General features: G+C 33.7%; 1 protein-coding gene across 5 annotated transcripts in view; it reads left to right on the top strand.

Annotated features, from left to right (window-relative positions):
- LOC149771466 (uncharacterized) overlaps positions 1 to 23757 on the top strand; it is a 142219-nt gene that overhangs the window by 108658 nt on the left and 9804 nt on the right. For all 5 annotated transcript variants that reach the window (XM_089948403.1, XM_089948406.1, XM_089948407.1 and 2 more), the window contains one exon: positions 11539 to 11638. In XM_089948403.1, coding sequence (XP_089804529.1) covers positions 11539 to 11638 — 100 coding nt within the window. The remainder of the gene's footprint in view (positions 1 to 11538; positions 11639 to 23757) is intronic.

Below are 23757 nucleotides of genomic sequence, written 5' to 3'. Positions count from 1 at the left end.
GCAAATAATGGTCTCCTTGACCTTTATTTAATCCTTCAGTTTTTTTGTTGAAATTTGTGTTTAGATTTTTGTTGGGAGCTGTATTTCCAATCATAGAACTTGGATATGTCCCTGTTAGTACTACACCTGTACAACCAAAGATGGTCACTGTGACCTACATTTTTTGTTTTACTAACATAAGTTAAATATGTGCATTTTGCTCATTATTACTTATATTTTTCCATGCAATTGTGTATTCTAGCCTACAGTAAAACTCTTTCTTACCAGTGCAGTTCAAAAAAGGAAAAATGTTTATTCAGTGATAACATTTTCATATTACTGACTATACATTGTATTTTGTGATAGGTCAATAGGTTAACTATGAACACAGTCTTCTGACACTGTAACTTTGGCAGATTGGGGGGCAAATCAAATACAGACACATTTAGACATGATGGATTTTGAACATGTATATCAACAGGGACAAGACATGGTGATACAGTTTGCCAATCAGGCCAAGTTTTTCCTCTTTTCTATTTCTTCATTCCCACAGGTCTTCCATATACTATTGTACCCCTATTATTAGGCAGCCCAGTGAGCATAAGTACCCCTTCTTGCATGTCTGAGCATGGCCTTCAGGCCTGTATGTCTGGGCTTATTATTTGGATCCATCAAACCCAGGATTCAGTATGGTATTGTTGTCAGTAGAAATACTGGCTGTCCAGCCAGCCCAACCAGGTCGCAATCACTGGGACCTTAGTTATAAATCCAGCCATTTAACCATGCATATGGCTTCTTCTTTGTAAAATTTTGGAATCTGAGTGACAGATCGATCCATCCATATAATTAGGCTGATGATTACGCATTTATATTGTGATGAGGATTATAGTAAAGAGTTCATTCATCCAGCTATATGCAGGATAGAACTAGTAATGGAACCAACAGAACTGTCTACTGCATGTCCAACAACCATGCTGACCAATCTCCCAGATAACCAGCCATCTGTCCCAGTACAACAGATCATTCAGAGCCCACTTTTCCTATGCTCACTGCTTACCCACAGGTATAGGCTGTGGTTAATATGGAGAAAATAGCATTGTATAATGTCTGCCACAGGGAATCGTTTATCTTGACTTGGAAGCAGACAGTGAACAGGAGACTTAATACAGTGGGTGTGAAAATACTTCAGAGCAACAGCCCTACTCAAATCTGACCATAGAGAAGAAGAAGTTTTAAGGCTGCCATCAAGGAGATATACTGTATTTACCATATATTGGGATATAATAAAATACTTTATTTCCTGTCACAGAACTTAAGATGAAACCTCATTTCACCTTGGTAATGTGTCCCAAGAATTAAGAAACAAAATACTTCTACTTTGATATCAATGAAAAGAATGTTCTTTTTTATTGTTCTTTGACTTGTCACAGGGCCAACATTTCATTGTAAAGATCAGTTTAATTTAATTTTTTTTATCTATGATAGTTAATTTTTACAATGGCTACAAGAGACTACTAAAAGCTTCACAGAGGCAAGTCATGTATTTATGTATTGTACATTACATTTTGGTTGAACAGATCGTTATCAGACTTCATGTATAAGTTTACATCACTGAGATCCTGACTAAGTTCATTTATGAGAAATATCTATGCATTTTAATGAGGCATTCTTGTGTTTGATTTGCTTAGCTTGTGAACACTGTAGAAGCACTGTTATTGAAAGATCGTGATCTGACATGGTTTGTAAGCTTTGAGATCTTGGTCGAGTTCAGACATCTAGTCATATTAGCCATGTATAGCCTATTGTGTGCTGAACAGTGGCCATAAGCCAACATGAAAGGAAGAAGATGAACAACAACTCTGAGAACAGGATGGACTTTCTGAACATAACAAATCTTTACATGAAATTTTCATCAGTTAATAAATAGTTCTCAGTTCATATGCTATGTAACCAGTTTGGTTTCTCATATGCTTTAGAAGACCTTTCTTCTTTTTTTCCCCCCCTTTCTCTCTGCCTGTTTATAGCACATCTAGAATGTCAAGAGATTCAGTTCAAGTAATTTGATATTGAAAGTATGTATCTTGCATTCTACATAGTAACGTGTGGCAAAGTACATGAAATTACTTGCCAGTTTGTCTGTTAAAGGAAAGCAAGGGAAGTAACCTAGGATAAGGACTGTTGAGAATCACAGCACTGGGCATATGCAGAACTTAAGTTTCAGAGGGTATTGGCTTGCTCATGGGTAACTGGGGTCTGGTCTTTGTGTAACAAGAGGAAAATATGATATCACTATATCTTGTTTATTTATTTATTTATTGTTAAAGATGGTTTGTTTGCCAAGACATAGTTTAATTTTTAAAATCATTTTACAATATGAATTTTATTTGGTATTATTTTGGCATTTGAATTGTGATACCATAGAGGAATTTTATTTTGAGATTCATCTGTTTACATATTTTGAAACTTTTAAAGAAAAGATAATATAACAAATAATGGTACTAAAAACCTGTCAGTGCACAGATGGGTGAGAATTTTTCAAATAGATAAGGAAACATGCTTTTTGGATGACTGCAAAACTGTGACACTCTACTTACACAAACATAGGTCATCGCAATTATGTGCACATAGGGCGTGTTGAAAGAAAGAAGCCTGGTAAATCTTTCATTTTTGCCTTCAGGGAATAAATAAATCTAGATAAGAGAAGCATGTTTGGTAAATAAGAAAAATGTTGAGTATTTCATGCTGAACCAAGCAATTGTTTGTAAAGTTATGATTTATTGAGTGCCTTAATGTCACATAGCAATCAGCTGATTCAATGGTACAAATTTTGTACATGCTAGTAGTTTTTAAAATATGAAAACAATCTAATTTTCATTTCTAAAGTACTCCAGTTTGAATGTTCTCCTATGTGTATGCCTTCTTCTGTCTCTTCAAAATTTTACGTTTCAGCTGTTCCAGGTTAATAAATTTATACTTTCAAATCATTAAATTTGTTCACTATTGAATATTCAGATTGAGTTTTGGTTTGCAGTCAAACTTTGTGAATATGGGACCTGCTTTGATTGTTGATTCCGATCAGCTATCAAAAGTATTTGAGATACCTTGGATCTTACCCTCTGGACCACATGGTACATAGCTAATTATTCCAACTGTTTTTCAGAACCTTGTCTGTAGAGATAAAACAAATATGGTCAGTGGTCATCTGTTGTGTATTTCAAGTCACCTTGCCACATAAAACAACCATAAAAACAGTAAGGGAACATATAATGTGAGCTGTCAGCATTGTTCATTTTCAGTGGTAGTGTGACTGATAAGACAGTCTCTGTGTCATAAGGGCCTGGTTCGGAATGGACTTTATGATGCTGTGCTAGGACCATAGGGGATGTTTGTTCATGCATTAGTACCTGTACAAGTGCTTTAGGGATTAAAAAAACAACATTAAATATGGTATGGAATATTTTGTAAAAGGGTACAGCTCAAGTGTTTTTTTGTCAGTCATCACCAAATGAAAAAGGTGAAATAGAAATTGCTTTTGTACATTATTAGGATGACCACACTGCCCAAAAGTGGTTCTAGTTGTACATTATTAGGATGACCACACTGCCCAAAAGTGGTTCTAGTTGCTGTTTTGTCTGCTATTTTTTAGTCCTGCATCATACTGAATATGTCTAGATAAGTGACAGATTACTATAAGAAAAAGGTTATTGTTGTTTCTAACTTCAGTTAGGTTAAATATTTTATCCAGTAAAGTTATTTCTAGATGACATTGGCATGTTTCAAGACCATCTTAAAATGTCCTAGTAACCTTGCAGTACTTCATTAAAAAGAAGTCTATTAATCAGATCAAGAGCATTTCTGTGTTTCCTGAAATTGGATTTGGTTTGAAGTATGTATATGGACACTGATTTGCTTGCTTCAGGAGAAATATAATGTCTTTATCAAGCATTCAGTATCTTTGTTACAATTCCAAATATACTGTCTTTATCAAGCATTCAGTATCTTTATTACAATTCCGAATGGTTATTTTAGAGCAGGACAACAGTACAGTCATTTAATTTTCTTAGACCCAGAAATAAAACAGTCAATGATGGAGGCAAAAATTTTGAGCTATATTAACATTCACTTTTTTATCTTCTTTGAATTAAAGTTGCATTTTATTCTATTGGCACTAATTTGAAACAAGATCTTTCTTTACTACCTATTTGTTTATGGATATAAAAGTTGCATGAGACCGATTACAATACAAATTCAAACCAAATATCAAGAAGATAAAAGATAATGTATATCTCTCTCTCAGTTCATTAGTTTTCATATCAAAGTCAGTTTCAAATTTAATTTCTCTCAGACATCCATTTTCTGTTTTCACATAACATTTTCTCTCTGTTTGGATTTTCCAGTGTCTTATTTAAGCAGTACCATTGTGTCACCTTAAAGAAAGAGGCAGTTATGTAGGATCTGATTTCTAGCTGTGCATGGGATTACCTGTTTTCCATTGTCCTTTGTCATTCAATGTCAGTCTTTATGTTGGCACTAACCCCTTCCCCGGGGCCCCGAGTGGCCGAGTGGTCTAAAGCGTTCACCGTTACAAATCACTGCCATCTCACCTCTGTCTGCGTGGGTTCGAGTCCAAGGCTCGGCTAGCGTGGGTACGTGGGAAAGCCTGCCAGTAGCTTCTCGTTGGTCGGTGGTTCTTCCCTGGGTTTTCCAGGGTTCTTCCTCCACCATTAATACTGGCCGCCATGTATAGCCTATCTTGTGCTGAAAAATGGCGTTAAACCCTAGAACAACAACAACAACCCCTTCCCCCACCAAAAATTACTTGGGGGATTGGCATAAAACCTAACTCACGCATTGATCCTAAGGTCTAGTTGGTCCTAAATGAAAATGGTGCTGCTCTGACATCCAGTATGACCACCATGTTGAAAACCTAGAAGTTATTACACATAAATTACCAACTTTATAACAATATTATTGGCAAGTTTATGATAATTGGCAACATTTCTTTGAACTCGGATTTCACTCCATATATAAAGTGCAAAACATGATTATTTTGGAAGTTGGAAGAGTGTAGCAACAGCAGCAGCTAACTTGTTTTACACTCACAGCAATGCAGATGCAGGAAGATAGTTTTCTATGCTTAGAAAAATTCAACATGACCATTGAGGAGTTTAAACAATAGTAATATCTAGTTTCTAATGTGTGCAAAGATGCAAAAACCCAAAAAAATTAAATTAAACAAAATATATTTCTCTAAAATACAAAGTGAAAATTTAAAAAGAACTTGTAGTATTGTGAATAAAGTCCCAAATAGTCATAAATGTTCTTTCACAAGTCCAAAAGTATCAAGTATTCCGAATAAATTCCTGTTGTGTTCCAAATGAATTTCAATCTTGAAAGTGCTTATATACCAATAGCCTGAAATAATGTTGATGTGCATACAGTTGTAATGTATCATGCAGATATAATCCAAAATGTCTTTGAATGAATTCACTATACAGTGTAATACCAAAATGGTGACATAGTCCAAAAAGTATTAATTAGCTCTTTGTAATTCCAGTGAATAATTTAAATAAATAAATCCTCTTAAATATTAACTTAAACAACTAAAATTGATTCCATTAAGACTGATATGGAATGAGTAAGTCTGATGTAATCAACCTTAATATAAAAACCTAAGGCACAATTTGAAGACCAGGATGAGGGTCATCTTAATGGAAATTTTTATCAAACTGTAAACAAAATTTGTTTATAGAAAATTCTATGGTCAGAATCAAGACTGTATTTAGAACTCAAACCTAGTAAACATGTTTACCTTACATTACATTTGACATATAGGCAAACATGACATTAGTCATGTAGACACAACTCCTATCCTCAATTATGGACAGAGATCAATCCACTATACAAATTAACCCCCCCCCTCCAATTGAACTACAGAGAGCAGAAAGATGGCATCCAGCTAAGAATATAATTTCACTGGCCACTGGATTTTAAAGACAGAAACTTGCTATATTTTTATTTATTTAATGTCTTTGAGATTGTGATTATGTTAGTGTTGGCACATGTATATGTGTTAATGGTGATGGTATTGGATAATGCTAAGTCCATGAGCTATTTTTGGGTTTGTTAGTGTGTTAAATACTTCAAAGTAAACATGTTACTTGACTTTTTAAGATCAGTTTGGAGCTTCAGTATTCTTCTATAAGCTTATATGTAAAGATAACTTACTCTCAGTTGGATGTCATTTTTAGGGTTATGCGAACTGACTTCAAAGCACACATTTTGAGTCCTCAAAATCCCCAGAACGGGGGCCCCGAGTGACCGAGTGGTGTAAAGCACTCTCTGTTACAGATCACTGCCATCTCACGTCTCTCTGCCTGGGTTCGAGTCTCAGTTTCAGCCAATGTGGGTATGTGAGAAAGCTTGCCAGTAGCTTTTCGTGGGTCGGTGGTTCTTTCCGGGGGTTTTCCCGGGTTCTTCTTCCACCATTAATACTGGCTGCCAAATATAGCCTATTGTGTGCTGAAAAATGGTGTTAAACCCTACAACAACAACAATCCCCAGAACACTGTCTGGGAATATAGCAGGTATGACAGTGACTTGTACATATACAAGTGAGCTTTGATCAGACTTTGAATTTAGTTGCATTCCAGTGAACAGGTTAATAGTCAACACTCTGACATTGACTTTATGTCTAAGATCTTGACTCGGGGGGTTTTAGCTGTTCTGTCTTCTAAGCAAGATAACACAAACAAGAATTACTGGATTTTTATCAGATCCATTTTGTGAATGCATATGCTGATGCCAGTTCAATAATTTTCTTTTAATCTTTAAATGATGTTTACAGATTTGACCAAACTTATCATATGGATATACAAGTTGAATGACTTTCTATTCGTGGTATCATATTCAAGGTCAGTGGCTATGACTGAAAATTTTTACATGCAGCTTACAGGTATCATGTGAACATGTCAGTACGTACATGTAAGAAAATACCTTTGTTACTAAATTTGGTTTGCAGAAGTTTCTTGAGTTTCAGAAAAGTTGTAATACTCTGCATTTAAAAACAAATGCAGTTTTTCTTATCTTGCATTCCTAGAAATTCTTTTCAGCCAGTGGAGTGTTAGTCCATTTGAGGATATCTTGTTAAAGCATGCATTCTATTAACATAAAAGCAGGTGTGACCTCTGTTCACAATCGTTTCTTTCAATATTTTCATGTAAATGTTATGCTCAGATAAGAATATTGATATCTCTGTTAGGTTATAGAATTTTCATATACAGTAAATTATTATTATTAAGGGAAAATCATTAATTTTGTCAGTAGTAGTAGTAATATTTTACCCTTTTTGTCCAGTTGAAATATGATGAACATATCAACAGTTTTGTTTTAGAAATAGTAGGTTAAAAGTTTTCTGTGCAGCTCAGATAATAGATAGAAAGATAGGTAGTTAGATAAGTAGGTACATAGGTTGGTAGGTAGGTAGAAGATAGACTGATAGGTAAATACATTATAGACCAGGGGTGGGCAGTTCCGAGCATGGGCCAGATCTGGCTTTATCCTTTAATTTACATCATAGGGTGTGGCTTTAAAAATCACTTATCTGGCCTGTGCTCTGCAGGAAGTTGCCCATGCCTGTCATAGACTGTCGTCACTGTTGTGCATATCATGCAGTGATAGCTCATGCTTAAACAATGCTTATTTGCAAGTAGGCCCTGCTTTGAAAGAAGAGCACATAAATCCTGTATAACTACAAAACTACTAGTGGCATGTTAGGGCCAATGGTACCCAACATGTACTCATAAATTATACAGCAGTATCATCTTCCCAGGTCCTAGTGTGCTCAGTCACCTTGGAGAACCAGTTGAGATCGGAACACTTTATCATCAAGTGCCATTATGCTTAAACCCTACCTTTATAACATGTGCAGCAAGGTTACATTAGTGAGAGACTATTGACACAGCACATTTTGTATGGATCTGTGGCATGTTGGGTTGTTGTGCTGCAAGGTTCACCTATTCATTTGGACTTGATATAGCAAAGTACAGATGAACTTGAGCTTGCTTCAGTTTGTGTCCATTCAGCAAGTTGGATATGACTGGTAATATATGTCATTAATTTATTTACATTTATTTATTTGTATGATTTTATAATGGTATATGCTGTAAAACATGGTTAAATCTCAGTCCCGAAAATCACTTCATGCTATCAGTAATTGACTATACTGATAGTGTAATACTGTGAACATACTGTATTTTGTTGTGTACCAAATTACCATGAATGTAATGGTTGCTGCCAGTCAAGGACTTAAGGACCCATTGAACAACAATGATCTTTTTTTGGAAACAGTATGAGTTCTTGCCTATTCCATGAATTTAAGTACTGATAAGGAAGCAATTTTTTGCAAAACCACAAATTTTGATACCCACAAGAATAACTAAATTCTCAGTGTGTGTGTGTGTATGTATGTATGTATGTGTGTGTGTGTGTGTGTGTGTATATATATATATATATATATATATATATATATATGTGTGTGTGTGTGTGTGTGTGTGTATATATATATATATATATATATATATATATTACACTCCATTTTAGAGGTTTCAAACTTGTAATATATATATATATATATATATATATATATATATATATATATATATATATATATATATATATATATATATATATATATATATATATATTACACTCCATTTTAGAGGTTTCAAACTTGTAATCCAGGACTAATACCCAACTACCATATGTTTTAAGGATTTTACATGGGTGACCTTTATCATTATTTTATGTAGATTTTACAGAATTTTAGCAACTTTATATTTTATATACTATATTGTTCATCATGTTTACCTTTATTTATCTTTGAAAATATTTTTGCAATTTATTTTACATTTTTAAAAATGTGTCTTTTAGTTGGTCCAGCATATAGCCACTATTGTGCTGTGATGCCATAAAATGCTACTACATACATACATGAGTACCCAGTCAAGCAGTCAGGGTCTGCTGCTTCATTTGGGAAAGACATTATCTCTAATTTCCTTGGGATGATATAGCCAATAATGTTTAAATTGCCATGAAAAACTGACTGACCAACCAGTCTACCTACACATATCTGGTATGTTAATTCATACTGTAAATTCACTGTGTAATGCTCATCCAGTTTGACTGTATTTTAAAGCATGTACCTATCTATGTACATGAAAATGATGTATCATCCTGCATACATAGATTTATATTAGTGTGAACTGCATTGGCATAAATCAACAGTTGCACAAAAGCATACTTAGGCAATTTTTATTTAATTTTACTGTGGATCAGTTATTTTTATACTGTGGATTAGTATATTTTAGTTACTGTGGATCAGTTTATTTTTTTACTGTGGATTAGTATATTTTCTTTACTGTAGATTAGTGTATTTTTTTACTCTGAATTAATATATTTTGGGGTTTATTATATTTTATTTTACTGTGGATTATTATGTTTTTTGGTGGATTGGTATATTTTATTTTAGTTTGGAGTAGTATAATATATTTTTTACTGTAGATTAATATATTTGTTTACTATGGATTAGTATATTTTATGTTACTGTGCATTAGTGTCATATTTATTTTGCTGTAGATATGTATATTTGTTTACTGTGAATTTGTGTATTTTTGAAACAAACTGGATGGACAAGAGCTATGAAGAAAACTTGACTTGGTATATTATGTTGAGACAAAAAAAGGGACACAGTATGGGAGAATAGAACATGTAATAGTATTTAAGTATTGAACTTTTGAACTTTGCCAGTACCATCTATTATCTGTTGAAGTTTGCCAGTACCATCTGATGTCTATTGAAGTTTGCCATTACCTTCTATTAGCTATTGAAATTTGCTAGTACCATCTATTGTCTGTTCACTGAACACAATGAAAACGAGCAACTTTACTGATCAATTTTGACTTCTAAAAGGATGGATGAAACATGTCATTGCTGTATATCAATTGCCATGAGTATTAGGCAGATGTTGGATTAAAAAATGTTAATTTATTTTGACCATTGTATTTTGGAAAGTTATATATACAGTGACTGTATATATGAATGGACATTGTAAATGATCCCACACAAGGAGTGTCCCAGCCATGTCACTGCATTTACAAGTTTCTTTGTGTTAACAAAGATCATTGCATGGGTCAGTTAGTGAAAGGGCAATAATTAGAATTAAATCAGAGTAGTTATTCCTTGAATGTAGGTCAAGTTAGAATCTCCAATGCTGATTGAAAGCTTTCAAACCTATCAAGTTGTTGTGTTTCTACTCTGGTTGATTGATATACAAGTCATTTAAAGAGCAGTGAAAATGAACCTGTGAAAATTTGAGTTTTGTTTAATAATAATAATAATAATAATAATAATAATAATAATAATAATAATGTCTTAACTTAAAGAGGTTAACTTGATTGATACATCTAATATCCCTTGGGGCCTTCTTTAGCTATATATATATATATATATATATATATATATATATATATATATATAATGCAATTTTTTGTCTCTCCTGAAAAACAACTATTTACAAGTAAGCAGTGTGCAAACACATAATACAGACATTATGAAAGTTTGTTTGCCATTACCTTGCTGCATAATATATCAACATCTATAGATTCACAATAATATGCACATTTCCCTGCAGTCATACATGCATTTTTAAAGGAAAGATTTTCAATATTCTATAACTGGAAGGAAGGACTAAAAGTGACAGCCATGTTTGGAAGGATCTTAACACCCACACTTCCCCTCGCACTCATGCATATACACACCACAAATCTCATTGAATTTCATCAGGTTGATAGTACTTTACTGTTTTCTTGTTATTATTCATTGCGTTACATCCATACATTATATCATACCTGATAGCATTTTAAATTGTATTTAAAAGTTTTTAAAGTTGTTCAGTATTACTTGTGAAGGGCAGTCAGTCGAGAGGAGAAATATGTCATCTATAGTCAGTTGCATCATGACTTTTACTTCCACATGTGCATATAAAATATTCTTATGTAAATGATGATTGGTAGAATTTCAGAATCTTGTAGTAAACTAAGATATTTCATATAGTCACATGCGATATTTATTTTGATTTATTCAAGAGTGAATAAGTAAATATCTAGTAAAACATGTTTCTTTCTCTATACATGAGCAGGCACAAATAGATGAGATCAAAATAATGAAAAACAAAGACAATTCAAGATGTGGACATGGACATCACCATCTCCAGTCATTCACCTGGCATCGATTTTTGTTTAATATATAAGGAACAAAAATGGCCACACATTTTGTTCACATCAGAGGAATTCATGTCACATACCACAGCACCCCGCCCATCCTGTCCATGGAATATTACTGACCTCAAGTTAACATGTTCAGAAACTCTGAAAGTCAAGGACATGGGAAATTACAAAGTTTAAGGTTATGGAATGTATCATATTCATTGTAAGAAAAACCTGTAATTTTTAATTTTATCTTTTGCAAAAATGTGAAATGAACATTTTTCATGAATTTCAGGTAGAGCTAGAGGAGGCCTCAGATGGCTTGGAAGCAGCAGCACGACTAAGCGAACAGCTTGATCGCAGAGAAGAAACTATCCATGCTCTTCGGGAAGAAGGTAGGAATAGTAATATAAAGTACATGATACAGGCAAATTTAGAAGAATTTTCTGTAATATTTGTTTTAGTTTCTGATCAAACATCGTTTTGTGTACATTTTTGAATTAGTTTAGACAACTTGATATGTAATGTTTCCTCAATGTGTGGGTTGTCTTATGCTAATCTTAGCTTAAAATTTTATCTCTTTTTATCCATTTTAAAATGTGTAGCATTAATCTTCTCATTTGTTCTTGAAACTAGTTTTGTTTCATCTATATCACAGTTTTACCAGGTGGTTCATATGCTTATATTAGCTTAAAATTAGATGTGTTTTTTTGCTGTTTTAAAGTATGTTGTATTGATTAACTACTTTGTTGAAGTCATATCTGACAGGGTAGTTTTAATGCTATATACCAGTGCTGTCCAACTTGCGGCCTACCAGCTGGTTTTAAATGGACCACCAGAGCATGAGCAGCTATATAGTTGTTGCTTTTCAGTTTTCTGCTGCGGCCCTCGGCTTCAAGAAAAACATTTTTCAGTGGCCCATGGTGTCAAAAAGGTTGGACAGCACTGCTATATATAATACTTGTTACTCATATATGAAAATGTTAAATGCAATTTACACATATCTATTTCTAGACATAGCACTTAATCATTGTAGTAATTAAAGGAACAAACTAATTATCAGCCCCTAATTTCATTTAAATTTTCAAACTTTCTTCTCAAATTAAGATTTGACATTAACTTGCTTGTGGTATTTCAATGATATTTATATATTTGTTAGAGGTAGAGATTGTGAAAAGGATGTAAAATTACCTTTTAGTTTTAAAATATAACACTTGGAATCCTTGTTCATTCTTGAAAAAGAGTTGAGGAAATCCTCCAGATTTCCTTGGAGTTAGCTAAGACTGTGTTACTGTATATCATTCCCTACTGCTTATTGAATATATGTGGAAATAAATTTCCATGCAGGCAGTAAGAAATAATATATTAAGAGGTGTCAATTTGAGGAAGAAGTTTTAAGTTGTTTAGTGAAAATGGGACTTGGTATTTAATAAACATATAAAAGCATTATATATATATATATATATATATATCTATATCTATATCTATATATATATATATATATATATATATATATATATTGTTCATTTTTATGTAGTGATAGCTCTGTTTTTGTCTGTTTTTAGAGTAGTTGCTTGTTTTAGAGAAACTTGGAATTGTGCACCCATTATCCTGCTACATCCATAATTAAAACCCATCATCATATTTGACCATGACAAAAGCAAAATATACAATATATAAAATATACAAAATACAAGTTCTTTTTACTGTTTATTGGGTGCTTTCAAGATTTGTAATGTGCTTGTTCAACATCTGTTGTATGTTTACAAAGAAAGCTCTTGGAGTGAAAAGCTGTCCTCCATACAAAAGCAAGGACCCGTCAACTTTATTCGCAAAATCCTATTGAATGAATGGCTATTATGTAAAATTTGTTAAGACAGGAAATGCAACTCAAAAGACACCTTGTAGTTCCCAGTGAATGTGGCTGACTATTCATAAGCGTTCATTTTAAACTTAAACTCTGTGGTATTCAATTAGTTTAGAAAAAAATTGTGAATGATACTGAATTAACTGCGAAGAAAGAACACTTTTTATTATAATAGACTTTCTTTATTTAAAAGAAAACCATTGAGAATTTGATAAGATCTTGGTACATGGATTCTATTATTGACAGAATGTCAGAAAGACTTGCTTTTAACTTTACAGTGATTTATATTCAAACATCTGTTTTGCAAGAAAATTTTACAGAATTAAAAAAATTCTGGATGCCTCTTAATTAATACATGAAGCACCTTTCATTTTACTAAAATTTGGAAATGTTTGTCCTTTTTTTGCAAGAAAAATACTTTGCTCTTCTAGTCTGTTGATTTGGAAACCTGCCATCCCTTACAGTTTTACTGTAAGGCTTATTGAAACAGTCCTTAAATTATATACTTAAGGAAAAATAGCAAAATATAAGACGTTGTGGTCAAAACTGGTTATTTGCTTGCCTGGAGTAGGTCCTCTTCTGGGTTTTCTTTTGAGTTGATCAGGGAACCAGACTATGTAATGCTACCTCGATGCTTTAATCTTGCCGTGATGTTCTAGCAAAATGCCCACATGATCATGCTTATGCTTCTGCATTATAGCACCATCTGGAAATGTCCAACAAACAATTAGTTTAAGGCAAAAACTTCCAAATGGTTGTCATGGAAGTATAAGAAGAATACTCACATATTTGGCCATACTTGGAAATAAAGATGCCAATTAAATTTATTCAGGACATGTTGTGTCAGTTTGAGTATTGCTGACATTGGGAGGAATGATTGACACTGGAATTTGAATTAAATGACCCATAAAGATGACATCAGTCTGAGAGATCTAATGAGAAGTCATTCACCTCCATGGGGCTTGGAGTAGCAGTTTCTGTAACTGAACAGGAGGTCATTAAAGACAAACTGTAGTTTAAAAAAATTTAAATTGAAGATGATTGGCTTTCACAGAATCAGTTGAAATTTATAAACTTTTCAAATTCATTTTTGCCAAATTGACAATAGAAGTATATGTCATTTAATTACATCTTACTGAAATTTGGTTTTACAGAAAAATATTTACTACCTTATTAAGAAGGTCTGCTTAGTGTTGGCAGGCCTTGATATGTCCCATATGATTTAGTGTTTTGTTTTTAATTTGAAAGAAACAAATTATTCTGACTTCAAGGATGGAAGCCCAGCCCCCAAGCATACCCCTTAACTTTAAAAAACAACAATTAACTTTATCTATCTAACTGTGATGTCTGTATATTTTTGGATAGTTAGTTATGCATAGTTATGAAACACTAATAGTGAAGTTGGTTATGCATAGTGATAATGCACTTCATTGTTGAAGTCAGTTATGCATAGGGATGACTTAAATAGTGAAGTTGGTTCTGCATAGGGATGACTTAAATAGTGAAGTTGGTTATGCATAGTGATAATGCACTTCAATGTTGAAGTCAGTTATGCATAGGGATGACTTAAATAGTGAAGTTGGTTATGCATAGAGATAATACACTTCAATGTTGAAGTCAGTTATGCATAGGGATGACTTAAATAGTGAAGTCGGTTATGCATAGGGATGACTTAAATAGTGAAGTTGGTTATGCATAGTGATCATACACTTCAGTGTTGAAGTCAGTTATGCATAGGGATGACTTAAATAGTGAAGTCAGTTATGCATAGGGATGACTTAAATAGTGAAGTTGGTTATGCATTGTGTTAGTGTATTTTGATAGTGAGGTTGGATATGCTTAGCAATATTACTGTTTTGGTATCTGTACCAAACACAGATCCTCAAGGTTATTACAAATGAAAACACAGGCTTTCTGTTTTTTATGAAAGTGTTGGTAGATCTGGATGCCCTCAACTCATCATTTAGACTTAATTAAGTAGAGTAATTATAGTTTGGGGCTGGTCAGCTCTAAATATGATTAAGGATCACAAAAACAATTCTTTGTAAATTTAAAGTGTTTAGAAGGATGAAATGTTGAAGCTTATAATAGAATGTGACAAAAGTTTAAATGAGACATGTGCAGCTTCCTCTTGGGCATGTGGTGCATAAACAATTTTTAGATCCAATCTATATGATGTAAATAAGCAGATAAAATTAGGCTTTCACATTTGTACAGATAATGCAAAGCTGGTTTCAAATATTGGTTCCATTACTAAAACTAGGACAACTTTTAACTGACTTCTTTTCAACAGCTATTAAATAGGATTTGATCAGACTTCACAGAAAGCATCCTGGCATAAAGAGTTTTCAGTTTTGAACACAAATGATGCTAACCCATGATCAAATACAGCTGTAAAACATAGAAGAACTTTTAAAAAGGTTCCAAACAACTTGATGATAAGCATTCTGGCATAAAAGGCTCTCAGATTTTTTTACAAATGATGTTGATACATCAAAAATGGCAACCATTACTAAAATAGAAACTTATATAAATAACTTCTTCTCCAAACACTCAACTGAACTTGACCATGTGTGATAGAAAACATGGCATGAAGGGTTTTCAGATCTATACATGCAGTCAAATATGGCCACTCTTACAAAAAATAGAAAACCTTAAAATAAATGATTTGTTCTAAAGAAAACTTCTTGACAGAATTTGACCAGACTAGAGTGAAATAATTCTAACATAATGGGCTTTCAATGTATATGAATCTTGCTTACCCATCATCAAATATGCAGGCTATTAGTAAAATGGGGACAAAATCTTCAAAGGACTACTTCTCAAAAAACATTTCTAGAATTGAGCAAATTTGAGAGGAAAGCCAGTATAAAAGGTTTACTGAATTTTTAGGACTGTTGCTGATGAACCAGTGATTATGTTCATCATTACCTAAATAGAAGAAGAACTTGAAACGGCTTCTTTGCAAAACCTGCTGAACAAAATTTTACTAAATTTCACAGAAGGCATTTAGACAGATAATGTCAATCTTTTACTAAGTCTTTTATAAATCTGTAATCCTTTTTTATCACTGGTCAGATGCAAATTTTTCATAGAAGTTTTTATATTAGGAATTTACAACATTCAGATTTTATGACCATGCATGATATATTGTAGATGCAGTTCTAGTTAAGCAGCGTACTTTACACCTAGAAATGCATACAGTCATGCATTATATTTATGCAAAACAATCCAGGTGTAAGAATATAGTCTAAAGTTGTCAGTCTGTAAGCAAGGTTCACAGTTAACTGTGGTGCAATCAGTTCAGTGTAAATTATGCTATTGGCACAAGTTCCAAATGTTTCATGTACATTTGAAATGATAATTGTGTAAGTACTCCGAGCCACTAATTGAACACATACAGATTTAGTCTTAATCACTTAGTTATTTGATGCTGTCTGAACGGCGTGACTAACATCTTGACAATATTGACTTGATTTGGCATCATATGTGGGTGTTTTGGGGGAGTGGTTTTTTTTAAAACAAAATACCCCACCAAAATTTTGAACAAAATTAATTAGTTTCTAAGCAGGGAGTAAAATACCATATATATTAGATTCATATATAGGACTATGATAGAATATAATATTCATATTGTCTTGGTTACAGATATATATTTGTTGAGTATTTACTTGCTCACATTTAACTCTTCTCCATCATGTTTGCTTTCATCCGAGCTTTCTTAATTAAAACCTCTCTTTTTCCCTTCCTGCTAACTGCCCAAGCCTACTGTAGTGTTACATTTGGCCACAATGCTTCTTTGGTTTGGTCTACTGCTTATGTTTGATTTTGCTTAAATGCTTATTTTTCTCAAGCACTCCAATTTTTTGAAAGGAAAATTGAATTTTTCTTAGTGCAAAATGCTTTAAGGAGCTTTTTAAATTTATATTTGCACCTCCTGTCTGGAATTGCGTTTGCATTTATTGTGATTTTCTTCTCTCAGAAAATACCTACTTTCTTGAGAGATGTCAGAATTTAAGTTTGGTTTCTTAATATCAGCTGGTAATCCTGAGGTGCTTGACTCTCAGGGTGCTGGTTGATATTTCGAAAACGACATTAATATCATCGGCAAGGGCAGTTAAGGGAGATAAACTTTTTCTGATGACCTTCCTTCTTTCTGTCTTCCTTTTGATAAAGATCGTGTTGCTGCAGAAAAAACAGATAAAAGAGCACATCTTCAGTACAGTAGTATGTATTTAAAACACAAAATATTTTTAAAAAAAGATTTTTTGATAGCAAGTTTTGAACTAATAACTTTGACTTGGTTCTTCATAAATTCTTGTGTTTTTCACAAACCACATGAGGTTCCAAGTTAAGCAACCTACAGTATACAATGTGTCATCATTACAAGTAACGGTAAAGTTTCCTGGACTAAGCAATACACAACACAAAAACAAAACAATCTAATATATAAGGTATTTGAAATACTACTGTACAGAAATTATGTCTTTTGTGTTTGTGCCAACTTTACAAACCCACTGAATTTGAAACTAAAAAGCATTTCTTGAAGATTTTCAGCTTGGATTGTTTTCCATAGAGTTTGCTACAGGCTTCACCTTCTAAACTAGCAGCATAGACACTACATTTGCTTTTCAAATCATGTGTAAAAGCATCATCATCATGAAAATTATCATTTTGTCATTTTTTTTCTGACATATTTCCATTTCAACACTTGCAAAAATAGCAACTGCATCACCAATTAATTAAGTTCAGGAATTATTTTGACATTTATTTTGTGTAATTTTTTTTCCTCACTGATTACAGAGGATATCTGTCTGTTTTTCATCTTTAAGTAGGACATTATGTTAAGACATTGTCCATATTATGTTAAGGCATTGTCCATCTGTCTGTTTTTTTTTCATCCTTAAGTAGGACATTATGTTAAGGCACTGTCCATCTGTCTGTGTTTTTCATCCTTAAGTAGGACATTATGTTAAGGCATTGTCCAGATGTGTATTATGACTAGTCATTGTCACATACCATGTTCAAGCCACCATTGCCTCAAGGCCAAAGTTATTGATCCTTTTCTGGATTAAAATGTTTGAATCACTAAAGATACTTAAAACAAACTTTGCTCAAGTACATCTGATTAAAGGCTGTGTCATGCACTGTAGTCATGACACCATCCTGAAGGACAGGGTCACAATAAGGGAAAATGTATTTCTTCAACTTTTATCCTTTTTCAGAGTATATCTTGAACCACGGAAGAGCTTTATTCAGTTATAGGTTATGTATAGAGATTGTGTAACATACCATGGTAACACCCCCAGCTTCAAGGTCAAGATTCTGGTGGAAAATCAGTGACCTCTGTCTTTGTATTGTACAACTTCTGAACCAAGGAAGATATTTTAATGGAACTTTACCTTTTTTATACAGTGTATATATATCGATATATTGATTTTTTAGTGCACTAGTATATTCTTAGTCATACCCTCTGCCTCATTGTCAAGGTCACAGTAATAGATAATGTACAACAGTGGCTGGTTTCCTAATCCAGGGTGTACCTATTTAATCCTAACGAAACTTTACTCAGGTCTACGCCGTAGCGTACAGTAGACAAGTCCTGAGCTCATAAATCAAATTCATTAGTAGGGAATAAGTCAGGAGACATGCATGTCTGTTACTGTTTGCAGTAATCTTCTTAAAGATTTTTTGTTTGTTTTTTGGGTATAGACTTGTGACAATGACCATGTTAGCAATATTAAGCAAATGCCACTTGTGGTTGACAGATGAAGTTTGGTAGACAGTTTCCAAAATTGTCTACCTTTTTTTGCATTTCTGATATAGATTTTTTGGGGACAGTGAGAGCATACATGTTTTACAAGTACAGATTTAGAAAATAATAAGTATTAAATTATATACTCATCTGATTCATATGTGAAGACAAATTTATTAAGAATGTGAAGTTCTCTGTTCAAACAAATATTAATGGACAAAAATATATTATGATTACATGGATAGATATTGTTTAAACAATTAACATCAAGAAAAAAGTACAGGCAATGCAGTTATCTTCTATTTATCCAGAGACAAGTTCAAGTGGCTGAAAGGAATTGACATAATGTACAATGCATAATACATATCCCAGTTCTGTATGACAGTGTGGTAAATAATTTGAGTGGGACTGAAATATGGCTTGTGAACTTTTTTATTTATGCAAAATATTGTATTATTTATTTAAATGTATTATTTTCTGTCATATTATTTAAATCAAATTAGGTGTAAGTATGACTGAAGTTGGTTTTCTAGCAATGTAACAGAATAACCTCACTTATTCAAGCTCCTAGATGTGCAGGCCAGAAAATTATATGCAGATAAATTCAAGTTTTGAGGTAGGAACATGGGTTACAGAAGGTGTCTACATATGTCATAAACTAATAATCCAGATGATAAGACCTGTATACATCATGCCCTACTGTCATTAACCAAAAATCCAGATGTTACGGCCTGTATACATCATGCACTATTGTCATTAACCAAAAATCCCAATGATAAGGCCTGTATACATCATGCCCTACTGTCATTAACCAAAAATCCAGATGTTACGGCCAGTATACATCATGCCCTACTGTCATTAACCAAAAATCCAGATGTTACGGCCTGTATACATCATGCACTATTGTCATTAACCAAAAATCCCAATGATAAGGCCTGTATACATCATGCCCTACTGTCATTAACCAAAAATCCAGATGATAAGGCCTGTATACATCATGCCCTACTGTCATTAACCAAAAATCCAGATGATAAGGCCTGTATACATCATGCCCTAATGCCATTAACCAATAATCCAGATGTTAAGGCCTGTATATGTCATATCCTACTGTCATTAACTAATAAAAATCCAGATGGTAAGGCCTATATACATCATGCCCTACTGTCATAAACTAATAAAAGTCCAGATGTTAAGGCCATTATACATCATGCCCTACTGTCATTACCCAATAATCAAGATGTTAAGGCCTGTATATACATCATGCCCTACTGTCATTAACCAATAATCCAGATGTTAAGGCCTGTATACATCATGCCCTACTGTCATTAACCAATAATCCAGATGTTAAGGCCTGTATATATGTCATGCCCTACTGTCATTAACCAATAATCAAGATGATAAGGCCTATATGCATAATGCCCTGAGTGATTTGTTCATACATCTCATTGCTTGGCACTGAAAAGTGCACTAAATGTATTGTTTCATTTTGACATTTTTACAAAGAAGGGCCTAATAGAAAGGGTACAGGCTTTGGAGAGGGACAAAATGATACAAATTGCCATTTTGGTGCTGGACAACCTTATCTGAGATCTCTTGTCTCAAGGATGGGACAACTGTACTTTTGAATGATATTTTTGTTCTTTTTAAATTGATGTCTATAATATTAGCAAACAATAACATAAAACAAGCATGGACTTGTATTTCTTTGCATGGCATAGATAATCACACCTAATTATAAATATTTAAATCATCATATTCAAGGAATGTCATCCATATGAGTTGTAACACTTGCATTGTTTATTTGCATGTTTTGCCTTGTTGTAATCAAAACGATGTTTGCTTAATCTCAGCTGGTAATTCTGAGTTAGATTCACTCTCAAGTTACCTGCCGAGATTAAATGAATGTCCCACCTAACATCCACTAACACAGTTTATTCCGTGGCCAATAATCTTTGTCTAATGTTGTATGCATATTTCAAACTAATGAAAAGATTGCTGGAAAATTGTTGCTGCAGTCAACTGTTGTTAAAAGTTCTTACTAACACTGACATTTTTAAACCTATAGATTTTATTCTGTGATTAGATTATGTTGTTGAACAGGTTATAAAGCTCGAACACGGAAGTTGTGTTTTATTCATTCTCATGCAGTCTTTCCTTATGGTGGATGTCTCATGTTTCCATTTTGAAGTTTGTTCAACAATTGAAATGTATAATTACACAGTCTACCTTGTACATAGAAATTAGGTTTACTCACACACTGTTGGAATGAGGAACATTGCACATCTGCTCACAAAGACCACAACTGATGCACATACATGTATCAAAGCATATTTTTACATATTAAAAAAATCATGACTTGAGTTTCCATTCAGATATGTACACTGTAGTAAGTATGGGTGTTGGAAATATTTTATATAAGTGTGTGGCTTTTCTGAGTGGCCAGTTTTTGAACACCAGTGGGGCAGTCATCATTATAATGAACTGTAATATCTGGAATGAGTAGCTGCCCCAGTTCTAATGCCCTTTGTAAGGTTCATTTGTTAGCATTCTAAGTCATATTTACATGTTTATAACATGCATCCAATTTAAATAGCATAGATATAGATCAGCTTTCATGTCATGCACTGACAGGTAAGGGTCTTTGATGTTTAAAAGTCGTACATGTATGAACAGCATAGACCTAGGACTGCCATGACATAATGCTCTGACCGATCAGGGTCTTTAATACTTACAGGAAGTTCAAAGAATAATAGCATAGACCTACATCTACCATTACATATTGTCCTGGCAGATCAGGGTCTGTAATGTTGCGCAAAGTCAAAAGAAGAATGAATGGCAGGGACCTAGGTTTACCATCATGTAACACACTGGCAGATCGTGGTCTATAGTGTTTACAGGAAGTCATAAGAAGAGCAGCATATGCATAGATCTGCTACTGTGTCATGCACTGGCATATCAAGGTCTATAACATTTATGAAATTCATAAGAAGTTAGAACAGAACAGACTTAGATTTAACTTCATGTAATACACTGGCAGCTCAGGGTCTGTATTATTTACTGGAAATCAATAGACGAACACACAGCATAGACTTAGATCTTCCCTCATGTGGTGAGGACTTTGGGTGGCCAAGTGTTCTAAGGTGCACACCTTGATAGATCACTGACATCTCACCTCTATTAGCATGGGTTTGAGTCTCATCTTGGTCAGCATGGATATGAGAAAACTTGCCAGTAGCTTTCTAAGGGTCAGTGTTTCTTTCCAGGATTTTTCCAGTTTCTTCCTCCAAAAGATATACTGGGTGCCATGTTTAGTCTATCATTTGCTGCAAAATGGTGTAAAACCCTCAGGACAAAACCATAATATAATAATAATAGTAATAGGAAGAAGAATATTCTTTATTTGTCCAGAGTAATGCAATTAGATGACAACAAGTTTACATTATGGTCTGAAAACTTTACAACAAACTTACATGTAATTATTACAGAATCGACAAGGTTAACATCTAAATAAAAAAATACAAATATAACAAAAGTTAATACTCACCTTATCCCTGGCTAACTTATTGTTATCACACATATCACGCCTACCATTCAAGAATGGTCTGCAGTTATAGAATCAGGATTGCATATTGAAATAATTGTTGAGGTAACATTTCTTTAGAACTGAAAAATTACATGTTCATTATCATGCTACAAACTATTCCATAATATTGTTGTTGTTCTAGGGTTTAACGCCATTTTTTTAGCACAAGATAGGCTATACATGGCGGCCAGTATAACTGGTGGAGGAAGAACCCTGGAAAACCCAGGGAAGAACCACCGACCCACGAGAAGCTACTGGCAGGCTTTCCCACGTACCCATGCTAGCCAAGCCTTGGACTCAAACCCACGCAGACAGAGGTGAGATGGCAGTGATCTGGAACGGTGAGCGCTTTAGACCACTCGGCCACTCGGGGCCTCTCCATAATATTGTAATGGCATAAGCAGAAGATTTCATAAAATACTCTCTCAGAACTTTTATAAATCTTTTATTTCACTTGACAGTATACTCCATGTTCTAATGTTATTTGGTGGCATCTCTGATGTTTACAGGAATTAAGAAGAATGAGCACCATATATCTAGGTCTATCATCACGTAACACACTGGTAGATCATAGTCCGTAATGCTTAATGGAATTAATAAGAAGAATGAGCACCATAGATCTAGGTCTATCATCACGTAACACACTGGTAGATCATAGTCCGTAATGCTTAATGGAATTAATAAGAAGAATGAGCACCATAGATCTAGGTCTGTCATCACGTAACACACTGGTAAATCTTGGCCTGTAATGTTTAAAGGAAATTAATAAGAAGAATTTGCATCATAGATCTATGTCTGTCATCACGTAACACACTGGTAGATCATGGTCTGTAATGGAATTAAAAAGAATGTATAGCATAGAGCCTAATTCATTTGCAGATCTGAGTCAACATCTTCTGTGTTGGATGTATGTTATAAATGAGCAAATATGTTTGTCACAAGGCCTCAAAATTTAGCTCTCAGGAGCATACTCCTCCGATGCACACTTCGGGTAAATTTACTTGTTGGCTTAGATTCATTTTTTGTTGTTTTTATTATTTTTGAAAAATTTTAAATTCAGGGTTTTAATTTTAGGAGCAATTAAGTATAAACATGTACAGTGCTTAAGATACCATATGTACTCATTTATAAGTCAAGTCAAACTGCAAACAACAAAGATCCTTGTCTGCCATAACATATTGTGCCTGCAGATCAGGGTCTATTTATTTGTTTTGCTGATTGCTCATAACAAACTGCACAAACTCATATCTGCTGGCACATTATGCAATGGGAGATCTGGGTCTTTGCAGTTTGCAGATGGACTTGTCTT

Source organism: Sinohyriopsis cumingii, unplaced genomic scaffold (genome assembly GCF_028554795.1).
Source record: "Sinohyriopsis cumingii isolate HCF-2022 unplaced genomic scaffold, ASM2855479v2 utg001831l, whole genome shotgun sequence".
Taxonomy (NCBI): domain Eukaryota; kingdom Metazoa; phylum Mollusca; class Bivalvia; order Unionida; family Unionidae; genus Sinohyriopsis; species Sinohyriopsis cumingii.
Note: the sequence above shows the minus strand (reverse complement) of the source record. Positions and strands in the feature narration are given on the sequence as shown.